A 23,134-nucleotide genomic window follows, 5' to 3' on the forward strand; every position below is an offset into this window, starting at 1 on the left:
ATCACTTATTTCATATTGGGAGAGTTCCGGTAAGTGGTGTTTTTTGAAGAAGTTTGTGTCCATTTTATCTAAGTTGTCATATTTTTGTGTGTAGAATTGTTCATAATATCTCCTTGTTATCTTTTTGGTGTCTGAAGGGTCTATGGTGATATCCCCTGTTTCAACCTGATATTGAAAATATGCCATTTCTGTTTTCTTCTTCATCAGCCTTGCTATAGTTTTTTTCCCCTCATTTTATTGATCTTTTCAAAGGACCACTTTGTTTCAGTGAGCTTTTAAATTGTTTTTCTGTTTTCAGTTTATTAATTTTTTGCACTCTTCTTTGCATTAATTCCTGTCTCCTGCTTGCTTTGAGTTTATTTTGTTCTACTTTTTCTAGTTTCTTGAAGTGGTGATTTAATTGACTTGAGGCTTTTGCTCTTTTCTATGTCATTCCTTTGCCTCTGTTTATGGCTGGGGCTGGTATTGGGGGGTGGGTTCCAGGTGCCTGGCTGCAGGGCTGTCCCTCTGTCCTGAGGGCCCTAGTCAGTCTCCCTTCTTCCTCTCCCACCTTGAAATTTCTCCTATTCCTGTTCCCTGTGATGTTTCTAAGGTTCATAGTTTTACTTCTCAGGGAGGTGAAACTGCACCATCAAGACTGGATTGCATTTGCTTTTTAGTTATTCATCCACACTGGCTTGGACCAGGACCAGGGCTGCCATTTTTGGGTGCTTTCGGTTTGCCAGATGTAGCATCTTTGCTCAGGTACTAAGGCTGGATATGCATTTTAAGTTGTCTAGGCTGGCAGGTAAAGTGCAAGATGCCTTGTGATTATGTAAGTGCTGCGCCATTGGTGTGGGAGCATGGTGACAGACTGTGCACTAGGGTTAGGTGAGTGTTCTCTTTTGACTCACAGTCATTTTGCAGTTTGGCCTTCTATCTTCAAGTAATACTGAGAGCAGGGTTGTGCAGAACTTACTGTTTTGTTTTCATTTTTTATTTTGATTTGGGGAGGATATTTTGTAGAGATAAGTAGCTATGCTGCTGCAATTGTACCTGGCAGCTCCTACATCAACTGAAGATCTTTAAGTGCTTTGACCCAAATGTCCACTCCCACATCTCAGGGTCCCACAACTTCCCCATCAGGGCCCTACCCCAGCATGGCAACCGTTGAAGCTGAGATTCATCCTCCTCTGTGATTCTGCTACTCTTTTAATGATGTCCAGAGCCCAACCCTCTGTTCTTTCTGCCCTCTAGTCACAAGAGATAAGAAAGTACAGTGCTGCCAAGAAGTCCTCTTGCTTTCACAGTGAAACTTAACTCATAATCAATCACTCTTAGCTTCTCAGCATCTTTCCCCCAAAAAATTGATGCCCAGTGATAGCCATTGAACAACTTAGTCCTTATAACTACCATTTCCCAATCTGTTTCAAAAGCCTGATGCCAAGGAATTTCCTGCCTGTGGTTACACCATCCCAGTTTACTGCCAGTGAAAGTTTTATCAACTGCATCACAGCTACAAGCCATGGTGCCTAGCCCCACTCACTGCCAGCCCTGGGGTCCTCATTAAGAGCTGATGAGTATACAGGTTTCAAACTTATATTTTAGAGTCTGTTTTCCAGACCACTTACCAAGGTCAGTTTCTCTATAAGGCAGACTAGAGATGGATACAGGAATGCAGGAAGCTTCCTGAAGAGCTGTAGGGTCAACATGCCTCAGGAAATGGGGAGGCAGGACTGTAGGAGGAGGGAGGTGCTGAGCTATAGTGCAGGTAGGACAAAGACCCAGCTGCTCCTGGGGAGATCCCAAGAGCTGAGAGGGTTTTTTAATTGAGGAGAAAGGCGTGGCCCTCCTATTTTCAATTCAACCAATCTTTCTTGTGGGCTGTCCCTTAGAAGGAGGAGTGAACTTGGGCAGTGCAGCTCTCCTCAAGGGAGAAGTCCCAGAGAGCCACCCAGCCGAGAACTGCTGGCCTCTAACACCCCAGCAGCCAAAGATGCTGAGATTTCCATTTCTTCCTTAAGGACCCACCAGCACCATTTTATTTATTTAAAATACACTGTAATATCTTTAATGGTCCAAACTGCTCGTGTTAAAAATGTTGATTTTAAAAGCCCGAACTGCTCATGTTAAAAATGCAGAGTCCAAACATGTGCTTCCCCATGTGCCCAACTAACAGAAAGATTTCAGATGACACCTGCACTGGGGTGGAGGTGGCCTAGGTGACATCTGAGGCCCTTCCAAGCATGAGACCCATTTCCATGACTCACCAGGGTGTTTTCTAGCCAGATGGTTTCATTATGTCCAGCGCTCCACGGCTCCTCCAGGTTCCGAGAACACGGAGTCCTCCCCTTACTTCTGGAGCTAAACAGGGAACCTGCAACTCTCATTGTGAAGCCATCCTCAAGCCACCTGCCTACGCTTTTACAGTCATTAAAATTTCCCTGGGAAGTTGGACTTGTTTTGTTCCAAAGGATACGGTCTCATGGATCATCCTAAGGAACACTAGTGATGAGCTTCTTTAGGTTTGAATGCAAGTAACCTTGTGACCCTCCCTAAAATCCATGGGCCTCAGTTTCCCTATCAGAATGGAATGATAGTCCCTGCTCCCACAAGCTTGTGAGGGTCAAGTAAGGAACCCCGTTGCCACATGTATGAATACCTGAGTACACGCTCCCTCCACCTCTTCCCTCCAGGAGAATAAGGTGGCAACCCGGGACAGGATGAGTGAGAATGGGGAGCCTCTTTCTGTGGCTTCTGCCTTGTGCTGGAGTGAGGATAGCCAGGGCAGGATGCAGGTTCAAAGGTGGGGCATAGATGGGCCCAGACAGCCTCAGATGGGATAAGTGGAGGCGGAGGTCCCTACAATGGCCTCCCAAGTGGCCTCTCTCATAGCTCCTCCTCTTCCGTGATTTCCAGGCCCAGCATCATCTCTTACTGTGCTGCTCCTCATAGCTGTCCTCCTGGGCCCCATCTACGTCCCCTGGAAGCAGAAGACCTGACTGTAAGTACAAGGAAGGGAGGACCGACCAAGGGCTATTCCAGAAGGGTAAGGCCAACAGGGAGGCCCAGCCCACATGCCACGCAGCATCAGGGTCCATGGAGTTAAGCTCCCTCCGCACCCTGGGAAGTCTTGGGGAACCCTCTAAGAGGCTCCCAACCCCCAGAAATTATGTGGGTGGTATACGATGTGGGATGCTTGAAACGTGTTCAAAGGTGTCCACAGTGCCCTAGGAGTTTCATGGAAGCAGTGATGCGTGGGTGGTTCCTTCCAGGCTCTCTGTAGATTATTTGAATGCTGGGACTCGATGGGGTCAGAGGAATCCACATTGTAGACCAATGTTGAGAAGCCCAGATGAGAAGCTCTGAAGGCTATTTGTGCTCTGACCCTCTGTGTGTCTGAGTGGAAGGAATATGGGAAAGGGCATCAGGACTTGGCAGGATGGCTGAGCACGCAGAGTTCTATCTCAGGTCTGCCTGTCCACCCATGACAGGCATCACAGGAGACCAGCCCCAGGAACATAACAGACTCTCAGGAAACATTTCTTGAATGATGAGCAGATGACTAAATGTGGATGTGTTTTCCCACAGCTCCTTCCTTCCTCCCCTGCCACGTGGGACCCTCATCTCTGCTGCCTCCTTGCTTTCTTGAGAGGCTCAGCTTGAGAGAATGAGTCAGTGAGAAGCTTCTCTAGACTTGGCTCCAAACGCCTCCCCTCCCAAGACATCTGCCTGCCCACAGGCTCCTGTTGCTCCTTCACACAGACCTTGATGCCCCAGAGCAGGGTGTTCATTCATGGTTCTGAGCAGGGGCCATGGGACTGGGCTCTGGGCACCGACTTATGACACCTCCCTAGAATGTGAGAAACACGCCATATCTAAACACACCAGGACTCCTCCCATCCATCGCCTTGGGACTGGCCATAAACCACAGACTCTCTCCAGGCTTTCAAGAGTTATCCTGTCTTCCAGATTCCTGCCTACCCCAACTCCCCAGCCTTGTCGAGGTTCTCTATTGCCTCTTGAATACAAATGCACTCCCAAAGTGGTTTTAAGAAAATAAAAATATTCTCCTTCCTCTTTGTCTAAGGGTCCTACTCCTCACACTCAGAAACAAAGAAGCTCTCCCTGCTCTCTCTGTGATGAGAACACTAGTTCTAGCATCCTGCAGGCTTCCCAGCCCTGTTGCTCATGGCGGAAATGCTGCCACAGTCCAAAAGCCTCCTTGACTCCTGGAGTCCTCCCTGATGTCTCTTTACATCCCATATTCAAATCTGCCTTCAAAATACTTATGATCACTCGTGAGATGGTAAGTGTTTAAAAATGGACTCTCTTAAATGAAAAAAAATAAAAACTGATTTGTTGTGCTTGACAATTTCTGTGGTGTAATCACCCCCAACATGGCCAGTTTCAAGCTACTAGAAGTTTAACAACTGGATTGCAAAATTCCTGAAATTTAACGGTTGGCTTTCAGGGGCCAGTCCAAGCTTGCTGCAGGACAACACTGAGTTCCATCCCTAACCTGAACACTTCTCACCTCCACCAACCCTCCCTGTCCTGGTCAGCATCATCTCTTCCGGGAACACTTCTGTAGCCTCTATTGGCTTTCATTTTTCAGCTACAGTGATTTTTGGAAAAGTCAAATTGTTGCTTCTTCCCCAACACAGCTGCATGGCTCCCTTCATCCCTCCTTCAAGCCTCTGCTTAAGGTCACTTTATTAAAGGCACCTTTTGCAAACCACCCTGTACGTAATGTCAATTCTCCCGTCTACCCTGACATTTTAATTTCTCTTATCCTGATTAATTTTTATTTAGCATGTATTACCATAAGAATTATACCGAATACAGGCAGCCCTAACTTTTCATGGAGTGCAGGATTGCAAGAATGACTGTGCATCCAGAAACCCAGGAAAGCAATCTCCACATCCAATCAGAAAAACAGTGATCATTTTGTGACCTTTACAATGTTTTGTCAAAATATCGGAAACTCTCATACTGTCAGTTACAAATGTAGAAGGCAATAAAAAATAATAAATGAATATTTATTAGTACACCGTAATTCAAAACATTGGAAACATCGAGCGTTCAAGTATTTTATTTCTTTGTAAAAATGTTTCAAGAGTAGTTGAAAGAGTGCTTACCTCCTTCTTGTACACTTCTGATATGGAGCAAGCATCCTTTCTACCTGGGTGTTTTATCACCTTCCTAAGTTTGGATTTGTTTCTAGCACCTTAGCATTTGCATTTTCAGTGTGGTGAAATCTCTGCAAAAGTTCCTTTCACGTGAAGATTTTTGCTGTTGTCACATCCTCAGGGACACCTTCACCCTATTTGTCAGCACCCCATCCCATATCTGTTAAATTCACCTTCTCTAAGTTCTACGGGCTGCCTATCTGAAGCTTCTCAAACACTACCAGGATCTACGTTGCCTCCACCAGCTATTTATGCTTCTATAACGCCACTGACATTCAATTTGAACCTTACCTCCAGCATTTTCACTGCTCATTTATTCACTTCATTTTCACTGTGGTTGTCCAATCTGTCTTTCAATTATTTGTTTCCCGAAAATGTCACGCGGGCTCATCACCAGTTACATGAGGTTGCAGTCTTGTGTGAGCCTGTGCCCCTGGCCTGTGGATTTCACAAGTGCCTCTCAGTTTTTCCCCCTATGGTGAGACAGGATAGCTAGAGGGGACTGGAGTTGGGTGCTTGCCTTCCCCAGGTAGGTTAGGCTCTGATCAAAGTCCAGCAGATTAGGCTCTGGTAAAATAGTTTCTCCTGAGAGCTGGGCTTGGTAAGAAGAAAGAGCACTCTGGTGTATTTCAAAATGGTTCACTTTCCCCTCCCCACCCCACAGGAAGCATAAGTGAATATTTCTCTCATATTCACTCTGAGGACCTAATCAAGCTCCTGGAGGTAAAACTCACAACAGTGTTGGAGTTCCCTGTGACTGGGTCCTCCTGGAATCTGTTTCTCAGACTGGCCCACGCCAAGTCTCTAGCAATTCTTCAATTACAGTGCACGTTTTCCTACCCTGGCACTGGTTCCCATGGAGGTTTTGGCTTCAGGAAGTTGTAATTATCTATATCATTTTGTCTAACTTCCAGTGTTGGAGACAGTGGTCTGTTCTGTGACCTCATTTCTCTGACAGACCTAAGAAGAGTTGTTATTTCTTATTTGCTCATCTTGTTACTTGATGTTGGCTCTAGGGACTTTTTGCAGGGGTCATCCAGGAGTTTTGGTTCCATCCTTAAAAGCTACTACAATAACAAGACCTCAAACTTTCCACACCCAGAATTTCAGTCTCTGAAGATCCAAACTCAGTCCTTAGCTACAGGGCCCCATGGATCAGGGCTGTCCAATGAGGAAGGGCCATGGGAACCCTGGCATGAAGGGAGTGCCTCTGGGACAGACAGCAGGCCCAGAGCAGTCAAACTCTCTCCACTACTGTCCAAGGCTCCCAGGCGTGGGAACCCCAAAGTGGATATCAGCAACTTCCCAGGAGTGGCAACTGTGCTTGTTTCCTCTTTTACTATGAGGCTGCGCCGGTCTCGTGGCCTTTTCCTTCCACGGCAAATTCCCTCCTCAGATATCATGGCAGGTGGGGCTTCTCCTTTCCTGCAGGGCTTAGAGGCTGGGGTCTCCCCATGATAAACCTTTGAACAGAGGAGGCAATGGCCATAGCTGTCTTCCAGCCCACCTGGACAACCCTTGCCTCTTTATGCTATTGGGACTCACAGGTGAGTGCAGCCTGTTCTACCAGGGTGTATTTATATGTAATATATCCTCACCTCTCAGCCCATTTCACCCGTTTCTGTAGATTTCCATTTGGGAACATTTTCTTCTCTCCCATCCCAACAGGAGACAAGATTTGGAGCACCTTTTCCATGAGCATCTGTGTAGACTCTTACTGGGATGTGCCTTTCCGAAAATCACCATAGCGATTTTCCGAGGCCATGCTTGTACCATGACCCTGTTGCTAGTAATGACTTTGTGACTATAGGACTGGACACATGACCCACACTCATCATGTGGTGGTACCTGCACACCCCCCAGCCATTGGCCAGGATTGTTGCAATTGCATCATAAATCCTCTAGGACAGAAAGTCTGTTTTTTAAAGGTATTACCAAAACACCACCTAATAACTATAACATCTAACTTTTGGAGGACAGTCAGCAATTATTAAGGAATTTGCATATGTTAATCCATTTTATCACCATAGCAAACCTCTGAAGTTGATATGATTATTATTTCCATTTTATATTTGAGAGAACTCAAGAAGCAGAGATGTTAAATAGATTCCCTTAGGTCACACAGCTAGAACTGATAGAACTAAATTCAAATCTAGAAGTTCTGATTCCTAAGACCACAAGCTTAACCTTTGCTCTTCTCAAACATCTACTGACTCCTCACTTGTCCCACAGCCTTATCTCATAATCTGCACCTTGTGTCATGAGTGCAGGGCCATACTTGACAGAAAGAGAATTTTAGTTCATGGTTCCCCAGGCTCCTGGTTTTCTCAAAAATTCAGGCTGTATCTGTACTGCACAAAGTCAACCTAAATTTGAAATTCAATTCTCCACATGATTTCCACAACATTTTTCACTCGAATTGTATCTATGCATCTAATAGATCTTCAGTGAAGGATTGGAGTTCACAGGAAGTCATCTTGCTGCTTTAAGTAGAGATTCTGCCAAAGTATGGAAACTATTCTATCAATATTTGAGTCATATATTTCAAATTATCATTTTTGAAGGCATAATATTTTGTGACTCATCTTTCAGGTTAGCTATTACTTTCATAAAAGGAAACATTTCTCTTTCAACTATTTGTGCTTTTTACCTTAAACTATACTTCTTAAGATAGTATTTCTATTGCAACATTTTCAAACTATTTTGTGTTATAGTTTTTGCCATTGCTATATTTATACCTATTGTCATTAGTTTTTTTTAAATTTTTTATTATACTTTAAGTTCTAGGGTACATGTGCACAACGTGCAGGTTTGTTACATATGTATACATGTGCCATATTGGTGTGCTGCACCCATTAACTCGTCATTAGGTATATCTCCTAATACTATCCCTCTTTCCTCCCCCCACTCCATGACAGGCCCTGGTGTGTGATGTTCCCCTTCCTGTGTCCAAGTGTTCTCATTGTTCATTTCCCACCTATGAGTGAGAACATGCGGTGTTTGGTTTTCTGTTCTTGCGATAGTTTGCTGAGAATGATGGTTTCCAGCTGTATCCATGTCCCTACAAAGGACATGAACTCATCCTTTTTTTATGGCTGCATAGTATTCCATGGTGTATATGTGCCACATTTTCTTAATCCAGTCTGTCATTGATGGACATTTGGGTTGGTTCCAAGTCTTTGCGATTGTAATTAGTGCTGCAATAAACATACATGTGCATGTGTCTTTATAGCAGCATGATTTATAATCCTTTGGGTGTATACCCGGTAATGGGATGGCTGGGTCAAATGGTATTTCTAGTTCTAGATGCTTGAGGAATCACCACACTGTTTTCCACAATGGCTGAACTAGTTTACAGTCCCACCAACAGTGTAAAAGTGTTCCTATTTCTCCACATCCTCTCCAGCACCTGTTGTTTCCTGACTTCTTAATGATCACCACTCTCTCCCTTCAAAGGAACACAGCTCCTCGCCAGCAATGGAACAAAGCTGGATGGAGAATGACTTTGACGTGTTGAGAGAAGAAGGTTCCAGACGATCAAACTTCTCCGAGCTAAAGGAGGAAGTTTGAACTGTTAAAAGTGAAGGCCATGGAGTGTGACAACCTGTGTTCTAGTTCTAAAAGCTGGGTGATGTTGAACAAATTTATTATTGCCTGTGTGCCTCGAGTTTCCTCACCTGTAAAAAAGGTTAATAGTAGTGCTAATTTCCTGGGGCCAGACTGATGAATTAATAAGGTAACTGACATAAAATGCTTGGCACAGTATCTGGAGCACAGGACATCTACAATAAACACGGCAGCTACTACCCTTCATGTCATCTAGAGACTAGTTTCTTGTTTTAAAGTGTAATTTGGCATCGATTAACATGATTCTATCATTTTTATATTCATTTCTGTGAGTGTGGAGGAGGTGATGATTTCACCCTCTGTGCATCTGCCACATTGAAACAGAAATTTGGGTGGAAATGTGATGACTTTTACAATTTCATTTGACAATTACTCATGATAGGTGAAGGATTACAAGCCCAGCATGGGAAAGAGAGGCTTCTAGACAGGTCTTTCTTAGTCATAGATGATGCAGGAGAAACCATTTCTCCTACCAAGGAAGTTTTTCTGAAGCACAAGCATATCAGGGAAGCAGTGAACTCTTCCTGTACACAAATGTAATTATAGCCACAATTTTTTGGTTATAATTAAATATGAATCAAGCCTTCTGTATGGTTTATATTACTCTTACCACATCACTACAAGGTGCATGTTATAACTTCCATTTACATGTAATTAAGTTAGGGCTTAGAGAAGTCAAGTGTCTTGCTGAAAGTCACGCAGCTGGAGATTGTAAGAAAAGGAATTCATCTACAGATGGACAAGAGGCAGGGTGAAGAGGATCCAGAGGGAGTGACTGATCTCAGAATGTCAGAGGTAGACCAAGTACACCACATAAGCTGGGTCCCAGAAGTCCTGGGAAGCTGGGAGAAGGCCACTGGTGGGAAACTCAGCATGCAGTAGGAATGCATTTAAAAGCAATATTTGAGTTCCCTCTTCACCTGGCACCATGAGTATCAATAATAACCTACTGAATCTCAGGGATATATAGTCATTATCTCTTTTGATGTTCACCAAAACATGGCAGTGAGACTTATTATCCCAAGGTTAGAAGGCAAAACTGAACCTAGGTAGGCCCAGTAACTTCCCCAACTCCTTAACACATCTTCTTAGCCAGGGTATTTATTCTCCCGCCCTCCTCAGTTCCCATCTGAACACAGAGACGAATGGAATAGGTGTTCTGTGTACAGAGCAAAGAGTATTGAAATTGATGTGACTGCCCCAGGAATCTTCCCTCCAAATTCTCCCCCATAATAAGCCTATACCCTTTCCATAACCCATAATCCCCATCTCACCCCACAAAACAGATCCTTATTACCTAAGCCCACTGCCTCTCCTGGAAGAAGTCAGGAAATAATTCCTTCTTCTGGGTGCAGGCACATGAAAGTGCTAAGGGCCACCTGAGACTGAATTTGGGTGAAGTTTTGCCAGTTATATTGATAAAGGTTTGGAATAGGGAACCATTTCAAGAGCAGACCTGATTCCTCTCCAACACTGAGCAGGTCCTGTGATCCCTCCTCCTGTCCCCAAATGAGTAGTACTTGGTTGAGGCTGGTGCAGAATGAGACCACAAGCCAACCACATCCTGGGGTCTTGAGATGGAGAGTTTAGGAAACATTTCATAACTACAGGTCCTTCTTGGCTTAACAGCCCCAAATGGCAAATCACCAAGAAGACATAAAGATGGGGTTAGGAGTCATGAGGAAGGAAATCAGACCTCAGGTGGGAAGGAAGCATTATTTCTGCTAAGCCTGTCTGATTCTCCTGAAATGGAGCGTGAGTAACTGCTTGCATTGTAGCTGCTTGCTGTGCCTGACTTCTATTTCACAATCCAGAAGCAGGTTACTGCCTCACTCCATCACAGCCACTTCCTCTTGAACTCAGGGAGGTAGGGCTTGTCTTGTCTCCTCAGAGCAGAGTCTGCGATCTTCTCAGCACAGACGTTTGGACAGAGCAGGCTCTTAAGTTCTCCAGAATGCCTGTCCCAGCCTCCTGGTCCCACCTTCCTGGTCCTTTCCTGCTGATGACACTACTGCTGGGGGCACTCACAGGTGAGCATTGCCTTGGGTTAAAATCTTTTTCCCTGCCCACTGAGACATGGCCTGCCCCTGGACTTCCAGGGATTCCAGACAATGACAAGGGCTGCCAAGAAAGGCCAAGGATTAGGCCTTGACTGAGAGAAGAAAATCAGGGAGCTGAGCACTTTCTCTGTGGATCTGCAGCTGGCTACCAGAGGCACTGAACCACAGGATGATTCAACCACCACTACAATTACTTACATTTTGATATTTCAATGGACAAAGCAGAGAAGAATCATTATTTAAATCCTTACCAGTGCTGAGGCCCTAGGGTCAAACAACATTCCCAAGGCCACAGACTGAGCTCAGAGGCACCCTAACAGGGTTATGTGACTCCAAGCCCAGCCCTCTCTCTTCACCACTGTGAGGAGATGAAGTCTGTAATGGTGCTCCCTTGAGATGGCCAGTGGTGCAGTGTGTCCTGGGAATGTTCAGCCACGGTTCTACCTAAGGGTGCTCCTCACTGTGTCCTCTGTTCCCCCATGCTCCTCCCTCCCCTGTGACCTGAATCTTACCACCCATTTCTCTGTGACCTCTTCCTCTTTAAGAAGTTCCACATTTGCTGCTTACTGGGTCCTATATTCCTTTCCTAGGGCTTCCATGACAAAGACCTGCCTGCTGTGCAGCTAAAACTACAGACATTTACTTCCTTGTGGTTAGGGAGGCTGTAGTCCAAGATCAAGGTGTCAGCAGGGTTAGTTTCTACTGAGGTCTCTCTCATTGGATTGTAGAGGGCCATTTTCTCTCTGTGTCTTAACATATGATCTTACTGTGTGTGTGTCTGTGTCCTCATCTCCTCTTCTTTTGAGAATATCAGTCATGTTGGATTAAGGCCCACCCCAATGACCTCATTTAACTAAATTCCCTCTTAAAGACCCTGTCTCCCAAACTGTAACATTCAGAGGTGCTGGGGATTAGAGCTTCAACACATACATTTTGGGGAACACATTCAGCCCATAACAGGTACTACAACCTCCCTTGGTTCTCTTAACTTTCCCTAGGATAATTTCTTTCCCCTTCCCCAAGACAGGCAGGATTGGAGGCTCTTTCCTTGTGCAGCCTGGGAGAGCCCTGCTTACTGCATCCAGGCAAGTTGCCTGTCCTGATCCCTTCTCAGGCCATGGAGCCGACCCCAGAACCAGAGGGCTGAGTACAGCAGCCCCTCAGTTCCCCACTGGGCCCTGCTGTGATGTCACCTCACAGGCCCTAGAGGGCAGGGGTCTCACTTTTCAAATTATTTTTCTCACACGTACACTGTACACAAATGATAGCAGTAAGAGTTTAACAATTGAGCTCTTCCTACCACGCAGACACAGTTACTAGCATTTTGCCCGTTTTAACTCCACTAATCCTCACAACATCCCTGTGTGAAAGCTACAACTATTATTTCCTACTTGCAAACAAGGAGTCAAGGAGAGGGAAGAACTTCTCCATTCATTGTCTTCTACCTCAGTCAGTGGAGCAGCTGGAATTCAAGTCCAGGTCGACCAGCTCCAGAGTTCATTCTTTTAGTCATGTTATGCTACTAGCAGAGATATTAGAAAATGCAGGGAAGTAAACGTAGAATTAATTATCGCCTACCACACTATTTAGCAACAACCAGAGTTACGATTGTGATGTATGTACTTCTAAGTTTGTTAATAACGTGTTGGATGCTTTCTATGGGCCAAATATTTTCCTGAGATTTTAACGTGTGTTGTGATTTTATTTAACACACAAAACAAACTTATATACTATCACAATGGGTCACACTTTGATATATATTTGTGAATGTATCTATATGTGTGTTTATACATATGTATATATATGTATGTATGTATATATATTTGCAAATGTGTGTATATACGTGTGTGCATACATATGTATATGCATGTGTGCATATAAGTAAGTGTACAGGCACACACAGGAGATTTCATTTTTTATCATTGTTTCTCCAAGTTGCTAATGTCAATGAAATTGTTAATAAAATATTTTATTTTTACTTGAGAAAACTATATATACTTATCATGTATATCATATTAATGAAATATGTGTACATTTCAGAATGACTAATTTGAGGTAATTAACATATGAACTACCTTGCATGTATGTCATTTTTGTGGTGAGATCTCTTAAAATCTGCTCTCAACAATTTTTGAGAATACAAATCGTGCTATGAACTCAAGACTCCATATTGTACAAAATGGTGGAACTAATTTCTCCTAATTAAACTGAAATTTTGTATCCTTTGACCAATATCTCCCAAAATGCACCCTCTGCCTAGTGCCTGGTAACCACTATTCTACTCTCTACTTCTATGAGTTCAACATTTTAAAATTCTACATATGAGTGGCATTATGCAATATTTGTCTTTCTGTGCCTGGCTTGTTGTACTCAGCATAACATCTTCCAGGATCATTTATGTTGTTGGAAATGACAGGATTTCCTTCTTTGGTCAGGCTGATTAGAATTCCATTGTGTATATACCACATTTTCTTTCTCCATTTATCTACTGATGGACACCTAGGTTGAGTCAATATCCTGGTTATTATAAATAATGCTGCAATGGACATGGGAGTGCAGACATCTCTGTGACATGTCGATGTCGTTTCCTTTGGATATATGCCCAGCGGTGAGATTGCCAGATCATATGATAGTTCTATTTTTAATTATTGGAGGAGCCTCCATCCTGTTTTCGCTAATGGCTCTACTAAATTACATTCCCACTAGCTATATGCAAGAATCCCCTTTTCTCCACATCCTCTCCAAAACTAATTATCATCTTTTTAATAATAGCCATTCTAACAAGTGTGAGATGCTAGCTTACTGTGGTTTTAATTTGCATTTATCAGATGAATAGTAAGGTTGAGTATTTTTACAGGCCTGCTGGTCATTTTAGTTTATTCTTTTGAGAAATGGCTCTTAAGATCTTTGGCCCATGTTTTGGTTGGATTATTTTCTTAATATTGAGTCATTTCACTTCCTTACATATTTTGTATATTGACTTTTCATCAGATGTATGGCTATCAAATACCTTCTTCCATTCTGCTGGTTGTCTTTTCACTCTGTTGATTGTTTCCTTGGCTGTGTATAAGCTTTTTAGTTTGTCGTAATTTGTTCATTTGTAATTTGCCATTTGTCTATTTTGTTGTTGTTGTTGCCTGTGCTTTGGGATTCATATCCGAAAATTCATTGCCCACACCAGTGTCATGGCACTTTTCTTCTAGTACTTTAACAGTTTCAGATCTTACATTTAAGACTTTAATACGTTTTGAGTTGATTTTTGTATGTCATATGAGACAAAGTTCTAATTCATTCCTCTACACATGGATATCCAGGTTTCCCAACACCACTTTTTGAAGAGACTGACCTTCCTCATTGTGTCTTCTTGACATTTTTGTCAAAAGTCAATTGAGTGTAAACGTGTGAGCTTGTTTCTGGGCTCCCTGGTCTGATCCGTTGGTCCATGTGTCTATTTTTATGCCAGTGTCATGCTGTTTTGATTACTATGGCACGGTAGTCAATTTTGAAATCAGGCAGTGTGATGTCTCCAGTCTTTTTGCTCAAGATTGCCTTTTCTAGTCACAATTTTCTATGACTAATGTGAACTTGAGGATTGTTTTGTCCGTTTCTGAGGAAAATGTCATTAAAATTTTACTAATAATGAATTGAATCTGTAGATCTCTCTGGGTAGTATGTACGCTTTTAACAAAAGTAATTATCTAATCCACAAGCATGAATATCTTTCCATTATTTGTCTTCTATTTATTTTTCATCAGGGTTTTACAGTTTTTTGTGTGGAGTTTTTTTAATGTCCTTCATTAAATTTGTTTCTCGCTATTTTAGCTTTGTTGATAGTAATCATGAATGAGATTGTCTTACTGATTTCTTTTTCCAATAATGTCATAGTAATGACAGTAATATACATGATAAATAGGTCAATAAAATAGTAAATTAATCAGTCATGAGTGAAAATAAAATAAGGTATGTGTATATAACTTTTTTTACCTTAGAGAAGTTTTCATATATTCCTATTATTGATGTTTTTGTCTGCAAAAGATGTCCACATTTGTCAAATGCTGTTTTACATCAAATGAGATAATCATGTGTTTCTTCTCTTTCTTCTATAAATATGGTGTACTACATTGTTTGTCATTTGTATATTGAAACATTCTTGTATTCCAGGAATAAATACCACTTGCTCATTGTATATATTCCTTCTATTATGCTGTTGAACTCAGCTAGTGTTTGGTTGAGGATTATTGCATCAACAAACCCAGTAATAGTAATGCCAACTGGTAACAGAAAGGTGTGCAGCTCTACCTGGCAGTGATCTTAATTTTGTGTTTTCATGGAAGTTTAGATTCCAATGAGCTCCATTTCAGATAAGCAGAGCATGGCTCTGGGACAATTTATGGTTAATAATTACAACAGGAGAGTATGCTCCTCAGATCTGGACTCTAAGCCAGGAGAGCCCAACAGATAACCAGAAATTTGTTGTTGTAATGGAGTATAGCAAAGACCGAGAGGGGCATTATATTTGCCTCAAAGGCCCTGGGGAAAATGTGTGGCCATCATGAGTGGTTTAGAGACTTCAAGAGGCATGAAAGACATTGCCAAACTCTCTACTTTTAGGTTGATCATTTGAAGACACAAACAGGAGTGGTTGTTGCTTTTAATTTATAAGTAAAATTTGTAAAGAAGAATATGTTGCCACCGGCACCCCAAAACAACTTAGAGATGCTGGATTATGTGTCATTAATATGTGTATCACTTGAATCTCCTTTGAAGAGGTTGTTATCAGTTTATGTCATCCCGTGCCCTTGAAGAAACGTGGATGTCATTATCGATATTGGAATAGGTCTACACCTTAGGATAGAGTCTTGGTCGCACTCCAAAAGGCAACACAAAGCTGTACATAGCACAGCACAGGAAAGCCATCAGGGTAAAAAGCCTTCTTAAATTAAAGTAGCCAATCAAAGTAGCAAATCAGTAAGGCATGAACAGTCACAGGGCTTCTCCCAGGAACTTTCCACCCCAATTTAGAATGATTCTATCCTCATTGCCATTAGTGTTGAAAATGGTAGAGTAAGTCTTGCTGGTTGAGTCTTAAAGCATCACTCTAACATGGCCATGAAAAGTTCTTGTAGAGAGGCATATGAAATGGAATGATTTATTCTACTCACAGGTCCTAGAGGGGGTGGGGCATGCCACACAGGAAGCCATATGGGTGGAGTTCCACGGAGTAGCCTCAACCAAGCAGAAGAAGAGAGATGGGAAGCAATTACCTTTACTGGGAGTCATGATGGAGGACACAAAGAAAAAGCACGATGGGTTTTACTAGAGTGTTTCAGTGTCACTAGGTCACAGCAGAGGAGGACAAGAAGAGGAATTGTGGCAGGGACCAACATTGTCACACTGATTACCTCATCATGTGTTTAGGGTGCTCACAGCTTGTTTGTGGGATGTTGAGGCATCAGGAAAATATGATCTTTTTTAAATGTACACATAACTGGACACCTTTATTTCTTCATACAACTTTTAGTTGCCATGTAGCATTCTTTTATTTCCACCTGAAGCACTCCTTTTAGCATTTTTTGTAGGTAAGGTTTAGTGGTAATGGACTCTCTTTGCTTTTGCTTATCTAAGAATATCTGAATTTCTCCCTCATGTTTGAAGAACACTTGTCTTCCCAGGTATAGAATTCGTGGTTGACAGGTTTTTCCCACGTTCAGCATTTTAAACATATCATCCCGCTGTCTTCTGGCCTGCAATGCTTCTGAAAAGAACTCAGTTGATAAATCTTATTGAGGGTTCCTTGTATGTAAGAAATCACTTCTCTCTTGCTGTTTTCAGAATTCTCTCTTTGTCTTTGGTTTTTCAAGAGTTGGAATATGATATGTATTATTGTGGATCTCTGGGCTTGTCCTTGAGTTAAATTTGCATTTCCTCAGCATCTTAATTTCTAGATTTAAGAGTTTTATCCAGTTTGCAAACATTTTGGCCAATATGTCTTCAAATAATCTTCTGCTCCTTTCTCTCTTCCCTTTTTATTCCCCCTGGGACTCTAATAATGTTATTTTGATTCATTTGATTATGTCCCTCAATTCCCTTAGATTCTATTCTCTTTATTTTATTCCTTTTTTTCATCCATACTTCAGTCTCCATAATTTCAATTATCCCATCTTCCAGTTTTCTGATTTTTTTCTACCAGCTCACACCTGTTGGGGAAATCTCTAGTGAACTGTATTTATTGTACTTTCAAATCCTAAGTTTCCATTTGATTTGTTTTATAATTTTTATTTCTTGATATTATTTTGTTAATGCATGTATAATCCTGTGGTTTTAGTTTTTTATCCATTGTTTCCTTTACCACTTCAATGGCGTGATCTCGGCTCACCTCAACCTCCACCTCCCAGGTTCAAGCAATTATCTGGCCTCAGCTTCCCAAGTAGGGATTACAGGCATGCATCACCACACCTGACTAATTTTGTATTTCATAGAAACGAGGGTTTCTCCATGTTGGACAGGCTGGTCTCGAACTCCCAATCTCAGGTGCTCGGCCCACCTCTGCCTCCCGAAGTGCTGGATTATAGACATGAGTCACCGTGCCCAAAACCACTTCAAACATTTTGAAGACAGTGGTTTTAACATCTGGGTCTAGCATCAGGGCGGACACCATATGTAAGAAAGGTCCTTACAAGGAGGAGGAAGGAGATTAATGCCTAGAGAAGGACATGTGAGGATGCAAGCAAGAGGTTAGAGTGATGGGAAGATGTAACTGCAAAAAAGGAACATGGGCAGCCTCTAGAATTTGGAAAGGCAAAAAACAGAGCCTCCAGAAGACACATAGCTTTATTGACAACTTTTTTAAAAATTGCGCATATGTAAAGCGTAACACATGATGCTTTCATGTGCATGTATTTAGTGAAGCAATTGGAGACACCCAGCATCTCCTATAGTAACCCCGCACCTGTGTGTATGTCAAGAGCACATAAAATATGCTTTTAACAAAAATACTGAATTCAACACAACATTTTTAATTGGAGGCCTCATATTGTACCTTCATTCTCTGGACTTCTTTATCAACCATCTGCAATTTGTATTTTCTGACCTACATCTCCCCATCACCTCCCCCAATTTCACCCCTAGTCACCACTGTTTTATTTGTCATTACTCCTTGGTTGTACCACAGTAACATTATTTTGGACTCCTAACCTCTGCAACCTATAATATGATAAATTTCTTTTGTTTTATGACACTAAATTTTGGCAATTTGTCCCATCAGCATTAGGAAATTAATGTAATCTGATTAAGCTATGAGTGAGCAATCCCTAGGGGCTTAAAACATTGCTGTGTTTACATTTTAAGCTGAATGTTCAGTGTGGGTGAGGATTCTGCACGCTATGGTCATTCATGCATTCAGGCTGATGGAGCAAACAAACACCGTCAGAGTCTCCTGGGTCTCTGTGGAAGGCAGAGGTTAATCCATAGGTGCTATTGCAGTTGAATATACAGCCCACAAATTATATCCATCACTTCTGCTCACAACTCAGTGGTCTAAAGAAGTCATAAGGCCTTGTAGAATCAATGCAATGGTCCAGAAAGTACAACACTCCATGTGGCCAGAGAGTGGAGGATCATACATCTGCCAAGGCATGACACTTCCAAGGAGGGCTCAGGAGCTCCACTCAGGTCCTCAAGCCAAAGTGCTACCTTGAAATTGAACCTCTGTGCTTCCATGTCTTTACATGTAATACAGTCATATGTTACAGGCTTGTTGTGAGGGTTAAATGAAATAATATACAGAGTGTGCTGAGCTCAAGGCCTGCTCTTTGTGTGTCCGCAGTCAATGAAAGTCATTGATAAACACTTGAGGAAACACAGAGGATCATGTAAGGATGAAAAAATGATTGCTTTGTGCTCCTTTTCAGGAGTGTTGGGTGAGGAGGAGCTGCAGGTGATTCAGCCTAAGAAGTCCGTGTTGGTTGCAGCTGGAGATTCGGCCACTCTGAACTGCACTGTGACCTCCCTGATCCCTGTGGGGCCCATCCAGTGGTTCAGAGGAGCTGGACCAGGCCGGGAATTAATCTACCACCAGAAAGAAGGCCACTTCCCCCGGGTAACAGCTGTTTCAGACCCCACAAAGAGAAACAACATGGACTTTTCCATCCGCATCAGTAACATCACCCCAGCAGATGCTGGCACCTACTACTGTGTGAAGTTCCGGAAAGGGAGCCCCTATGTGGAGTTGAAGTCTGGAGCAGGCACTGAGCTGTCTGTGCGTGGTGAGTACAGCGCGGGCCTCCTTCGTCCCCTGGTGTGTGACAGTAAGTCAATAATTACATTGTCCACTCTTGGAGCAACAATCAGGTGTGGTGGTTGGTGCTCATTTTCATGATCTGATGTCACCCCTTCTCCGGATCACGTGAGTTGAGGCTTGGAGATGTCATGGTAGTCGCTCGAGGCTGCCATGGCTTGTAAATGATGGAAAAGACAGCATCCCCAGTCTGTGACTCTATAGCTCTTGTCTTTCCAAAGCTGACCCAGCCCTTTGGTTCCACAGATGAGGGAACTGACAATTTGAGTGACTTGCCCAGGCACAGGTCTGGACCTTGCCTTCTGCCTCCAGAGAAGGCTTCCCCCTCAGGGTGGCTGAGTCTCTTCTTTATGCAGCAGGCACTCACTGAGACCCCAATGTGCACCAGGCTCTGCCCTGGATGCTGTGCAAAGAGCAGTGAATGAAACAGCCCAAAGCACTTCCCCACCAAGCTTACATTCTCTTCCCTTCTAACGAGGAGAAATCCATCCAGGGCATGGAGAGGGTAAATCATGTTTTTTTCTTTTTTTAATTTAATCTTCAGAAACACCCCACGGGGAAGATTCCCGGGAGGCACCCTCACTGTTGAATCTGATGGCCTGGTGGGAGGAGATGCCAATAAGTTTGGCATTTGCTGTGGGTCCATTTGGGAAACCTTTGTGGGATTCGGGGACTGAGTCACACAGCCACCATGGGCTCTGAGCAGAGCTGCATCGTCTCAGAATGTCCCTCACCTCAGGAAAGAGGTCCCACAACTGGGTGACTTAGGGGTTCTCCATATAAGGCAGAAACAGTGCATATTTGGGGTTTCCTGCCAGAAGCCCAAGAGCCACATCCTAACTCTGAATTCTGGAATGTCAGCACAGAAAGGATCTTCAGACCATCTAGCCCAACCCCCTTTACAGATGGGAGACTGAAGCCAAGACATGTCAAGGGCCTTGTCCATGGTCACAGGGCCAGATAATGACAGAATTGGAGCCAGATTCCATGTCTGAATCGAGGCAGTCTCCTTCCTTCCCCTGTGTTAGACACAGTCTCCACAGAAGAGGCTGGTGCATCATATGCACTAAATAAAAGCTCCTCAAACAGAACCCTGGGTCAGAGAGCCAGCATTCCTTTTTTCATTAATTTCATGAAGGTTCAGAATGCACCTCACATTTAGGTGGTTTTCTTCCCCTTGACTCTTCTGATTTCTGCATGTATACAAGTTGATTTTTTTTTCACCAATTCACCCACATGGGTGAATTCACATGGGTGAATTTTTTTTCACCAATTCACCCACATTTTCTGGCAAATTTCATGAAAGCAATTCACTTAAAATACAATATTTATTCTCCTTGGAAAGTGTTCCACTGAGCAATCCACACATTACACACATATTTAATGAATACCTACTATGTGCCAGGACCTAACAAAGAACGTTGTTGAATAAAAGAGAAAAAGTACGTGCCCTTTTGTTGCTTGTCTCCACTGGGGAGAATGACAGTAATCAATATACATTATAAATAGGCAAATAAAATAGTATATTAGACAGTGATAAGTGAAAATAAAGTATGTGTATATGACTTTTATTATTTTATAGAAGTTTCATATGTTCCTTTCATTGATGGTTTTTGTCATAAAAAGATCTCCAAATTTGTCAAATTGTCTTCAGTATCAAATGAGTTAATCATGTGTTTCTTCTCTTTCTTCTATAAATATGATATATTACATTGTTTGTCATTTGTGCATGGAAACATCCTTGTATTCCAGAAATAAATATCGCTTGCTCATGCTGTATAATTTTTCTAATATGCTGTTGAATTCAGTTTGCTAGTATTTGGTTGAGGATTGTTGCATCAACAAACCAAGTAGTAATAATGCCAACTGTCAACAGAAAGGTGTGCAACTGTACCTGGCAGCGATTTTAATTTTGTGTTGTAGTGGAAGTTTAAATTCCAATGGGTGTCATTTCAGATGAGCATAGCCTGGCCTGTGGGGCAATTTATGGTTAATGATTGCAACAGGAGAGTATTAACCTTGAATCTGGACTCCAAGTCAGGAGATTCTAGTAGGTAACCAGTTGGTTGTGTTAATGGAGTATAGCCTAGGCCACAAAGAGCATTATTTTTGCATCAAGGCCCTGAGGAAATATATAGCCATCATGAGTGTTCTAGAGACTCCAAGAGGCATGAAAGACATTGCCAAAGTCTCTACAGAGAAGAGATATTTTTGTTTGTTAATTCATTTAAAGACACTAACAGGAGTGCCTGTTGATTTTAATTTGTAAGTAAAATTTGTAAATTAAGAATATGTTGCCATGGGCATCCCAAAAAAAACTTACAGATGCTGGATTATGTGACATTAATATGCATATCACATGAATCTTCTTTGTAGAAGTGTTACCAATATTATTGTGCTCTTGAAGAAAGGTGGATGTCATTATTGATATTGGAACAGGATCCTCGCTTCAGGACGGACACCCATGGCAGCACTCCAAAAGACAACACAAAGCTGTACATAGCATAGTACAAGAAAGTCATGAGGGTAAAAAGCCTTCTCAAATTGTGGAGCCAGTCAGAGTAGCAAATCAGTAAGTCATGATGAGTCAAAGGCATTCCCTAGGAACTTTCCACCCGAGTTTAGAATGATCCCATCCTCATTGCCATTACTATTGAAAATGTTAGAGTGATTCCTGCTGGTTAAATCTTAGAGGATCACTCTAACGTGCCCATGAAAAGTTCATATGAAGAGGCATACTCACAGTTTCTAGAGATGGAAGTAGGGCAGGCCATACAGGAAGCCATGTGGGAGGAGCTCCCAAGGAGCAGGCTCAATCAAGCAGCTGAGTAGGCAAGAGAGATGAGATTCCTGGGCAAGTGCCTTTACTGGCAGTCAAGGCTGAGGACACACGTAAAAACTATGATGGGTTTTACTAAAGTGTTTTAATGTCACTAGGTCACAGTAGGGGAGGACAAGAAGAGGAATTGTGGCAGGGACCAGCTTTAAAATACTGGTTACCTGGTCACCTGGGCAGGGTGCTCACAGCTTGTTTGTGGGATATTGATGCATGATTTTTTAAAAATGTACACATAACTGGACATCTTTATTTCTTCATACCACTTTGAGTTACCATGCAGCATCCTTTCATTTCCACCTGAAGCACTCCCTTTAGTATTTCCTGTAGGTAAGGTTTAGTGGTCATGAACTCTGTTAGCTTTTGTTTATCTGAGAATATCTTAATTTCTCCCTTGTATTTGAAGGACACTTTGCCAGGTAAACAATTCATGATTGGTATGTTTTTCCTCTTTTAACATTTTGAACTTACAATTGCTCTATCTTCTGGCTTTCAGTGCTTTGTATAAGAGCTCAGCTGAAAATCTTATTGAGGGTCTCTTGCATGTAAGGAATCGCTTCTGTCCTGTTGCCTTAAGGATTCTCTCTTTGACTTTAGTTTTCAACAGGTGGGTTATAATGTGTCTTAGTGTGGATCTCTGAGTTTATTTTTTAGTTCAACTTGCATTTCTTCTGTGCCTTAAATTTGTAGATTCCTGTATTTTATCAAGTTTGAGAAGATTTTTGACCACTGTGTCTTCAAATAATCTTCTATTCCTTTCTCTCTTTCTCTTTTTTCTCCCTGGAACTCTAGTAAGGTGTATGTTGATACATTTGATAATGTCTCGCAGTTCCCTTAGATTCTATGCTCTAGACTTTATTCTGTTTTCCACCCATACTTCAGTCTCAATAATTTCAATTATTCCATCTTCCAGTTTTCTGATTATTCTTCCACCTGCTTAGACCCATTGGGGGACCCCTCTAGTGAACTTTTAGTTATTATACTTTCAATTCTTAAGTTTCTGTTTGATTTCTTCCTATAATTTATCTTTCTTTATGTTCTCATTTTGTTAAGATATTTACATTCCTTTAACTCTTGGTCCATTGTTTCCTTTACCTCAGCATTTTTAAGACAGTGATTTTAACATCTGGGTCTAGTATCAGGG

At 42.3% G+C, this 23,134-nt stretch overlaps 2 protein-coding genes across 9 annotated transcripts in view; both read left to right on the top strand.

Annotated features, from left to right (window-relative positions):
- Positions 1-4,206, top strand: part of SIRPG (signal regulatory protein gamma) — a 30,278-nt gene extending 26,072 nt beyond the window's left edge. The window contains exons 5-6 of one of the 2 annotated variants that reach the window (XM_030913999.1): positions 2,899-2,983; positions 4,070-4,206. In XM_030913999.1, the coding sequence (XP_030769859.1) occupies positions 2,899-2,981 (83 nt within the window). In that variant the 3' untranslated portion in view covers positions 2,982-2,983; positions 4,070-4,206. The other variant, XM_010360515.2, reaches the window with a different exon arrangement.
- SIRPB1 (signal regulatory protein beta 1) overlaps positions 4,184-23,134 on the top strand; it is a 61,566-nt gene continuing 42,615 nt past the window's right edge. For 6 of the 7 annotated variants that reach the window (XR_004052510.1, XR_004052511.1, XM_030913985.1 and 3 more), the window contains exons 1-3: positions 8,742-8,859; positions 10,690-10,828; positions 18,769-19,122. Coding sequence is in view for 5 of the 7 variants with exons in the window: in XM_030913985.1 (XP_030769845.1) it covers positions 8,761-8,859; positions 10,690-10,828; positions 18,769-19,122 (592 nt within the window). In the remaining 2 variants the exon portion in view is untranslated. Of the gene's footprint in view, positions 4,289-8,741; positions 8,860-10,689; positions 10,829-18,768; positions 19,123-23,134 lie in introns of those variants that run through there. The other variant, XM_030913986.1, reaches the window with a different exon arrangement.

Source organism: Rhinopithecus roxellana, chromosome 13 (assembly GCF_007565055.1).
Source record: "Rhinopithecus roxellana isolate Shanxi Qingling chromosome 13, ASM756505v1, whole genome shotgun sequence".
NCBI lineage: Eukaryota > Metazoa > Chordata > Mammalia > Primates > Cercopithecidae > Rhinopithecus > Rhinopithecus roxellana.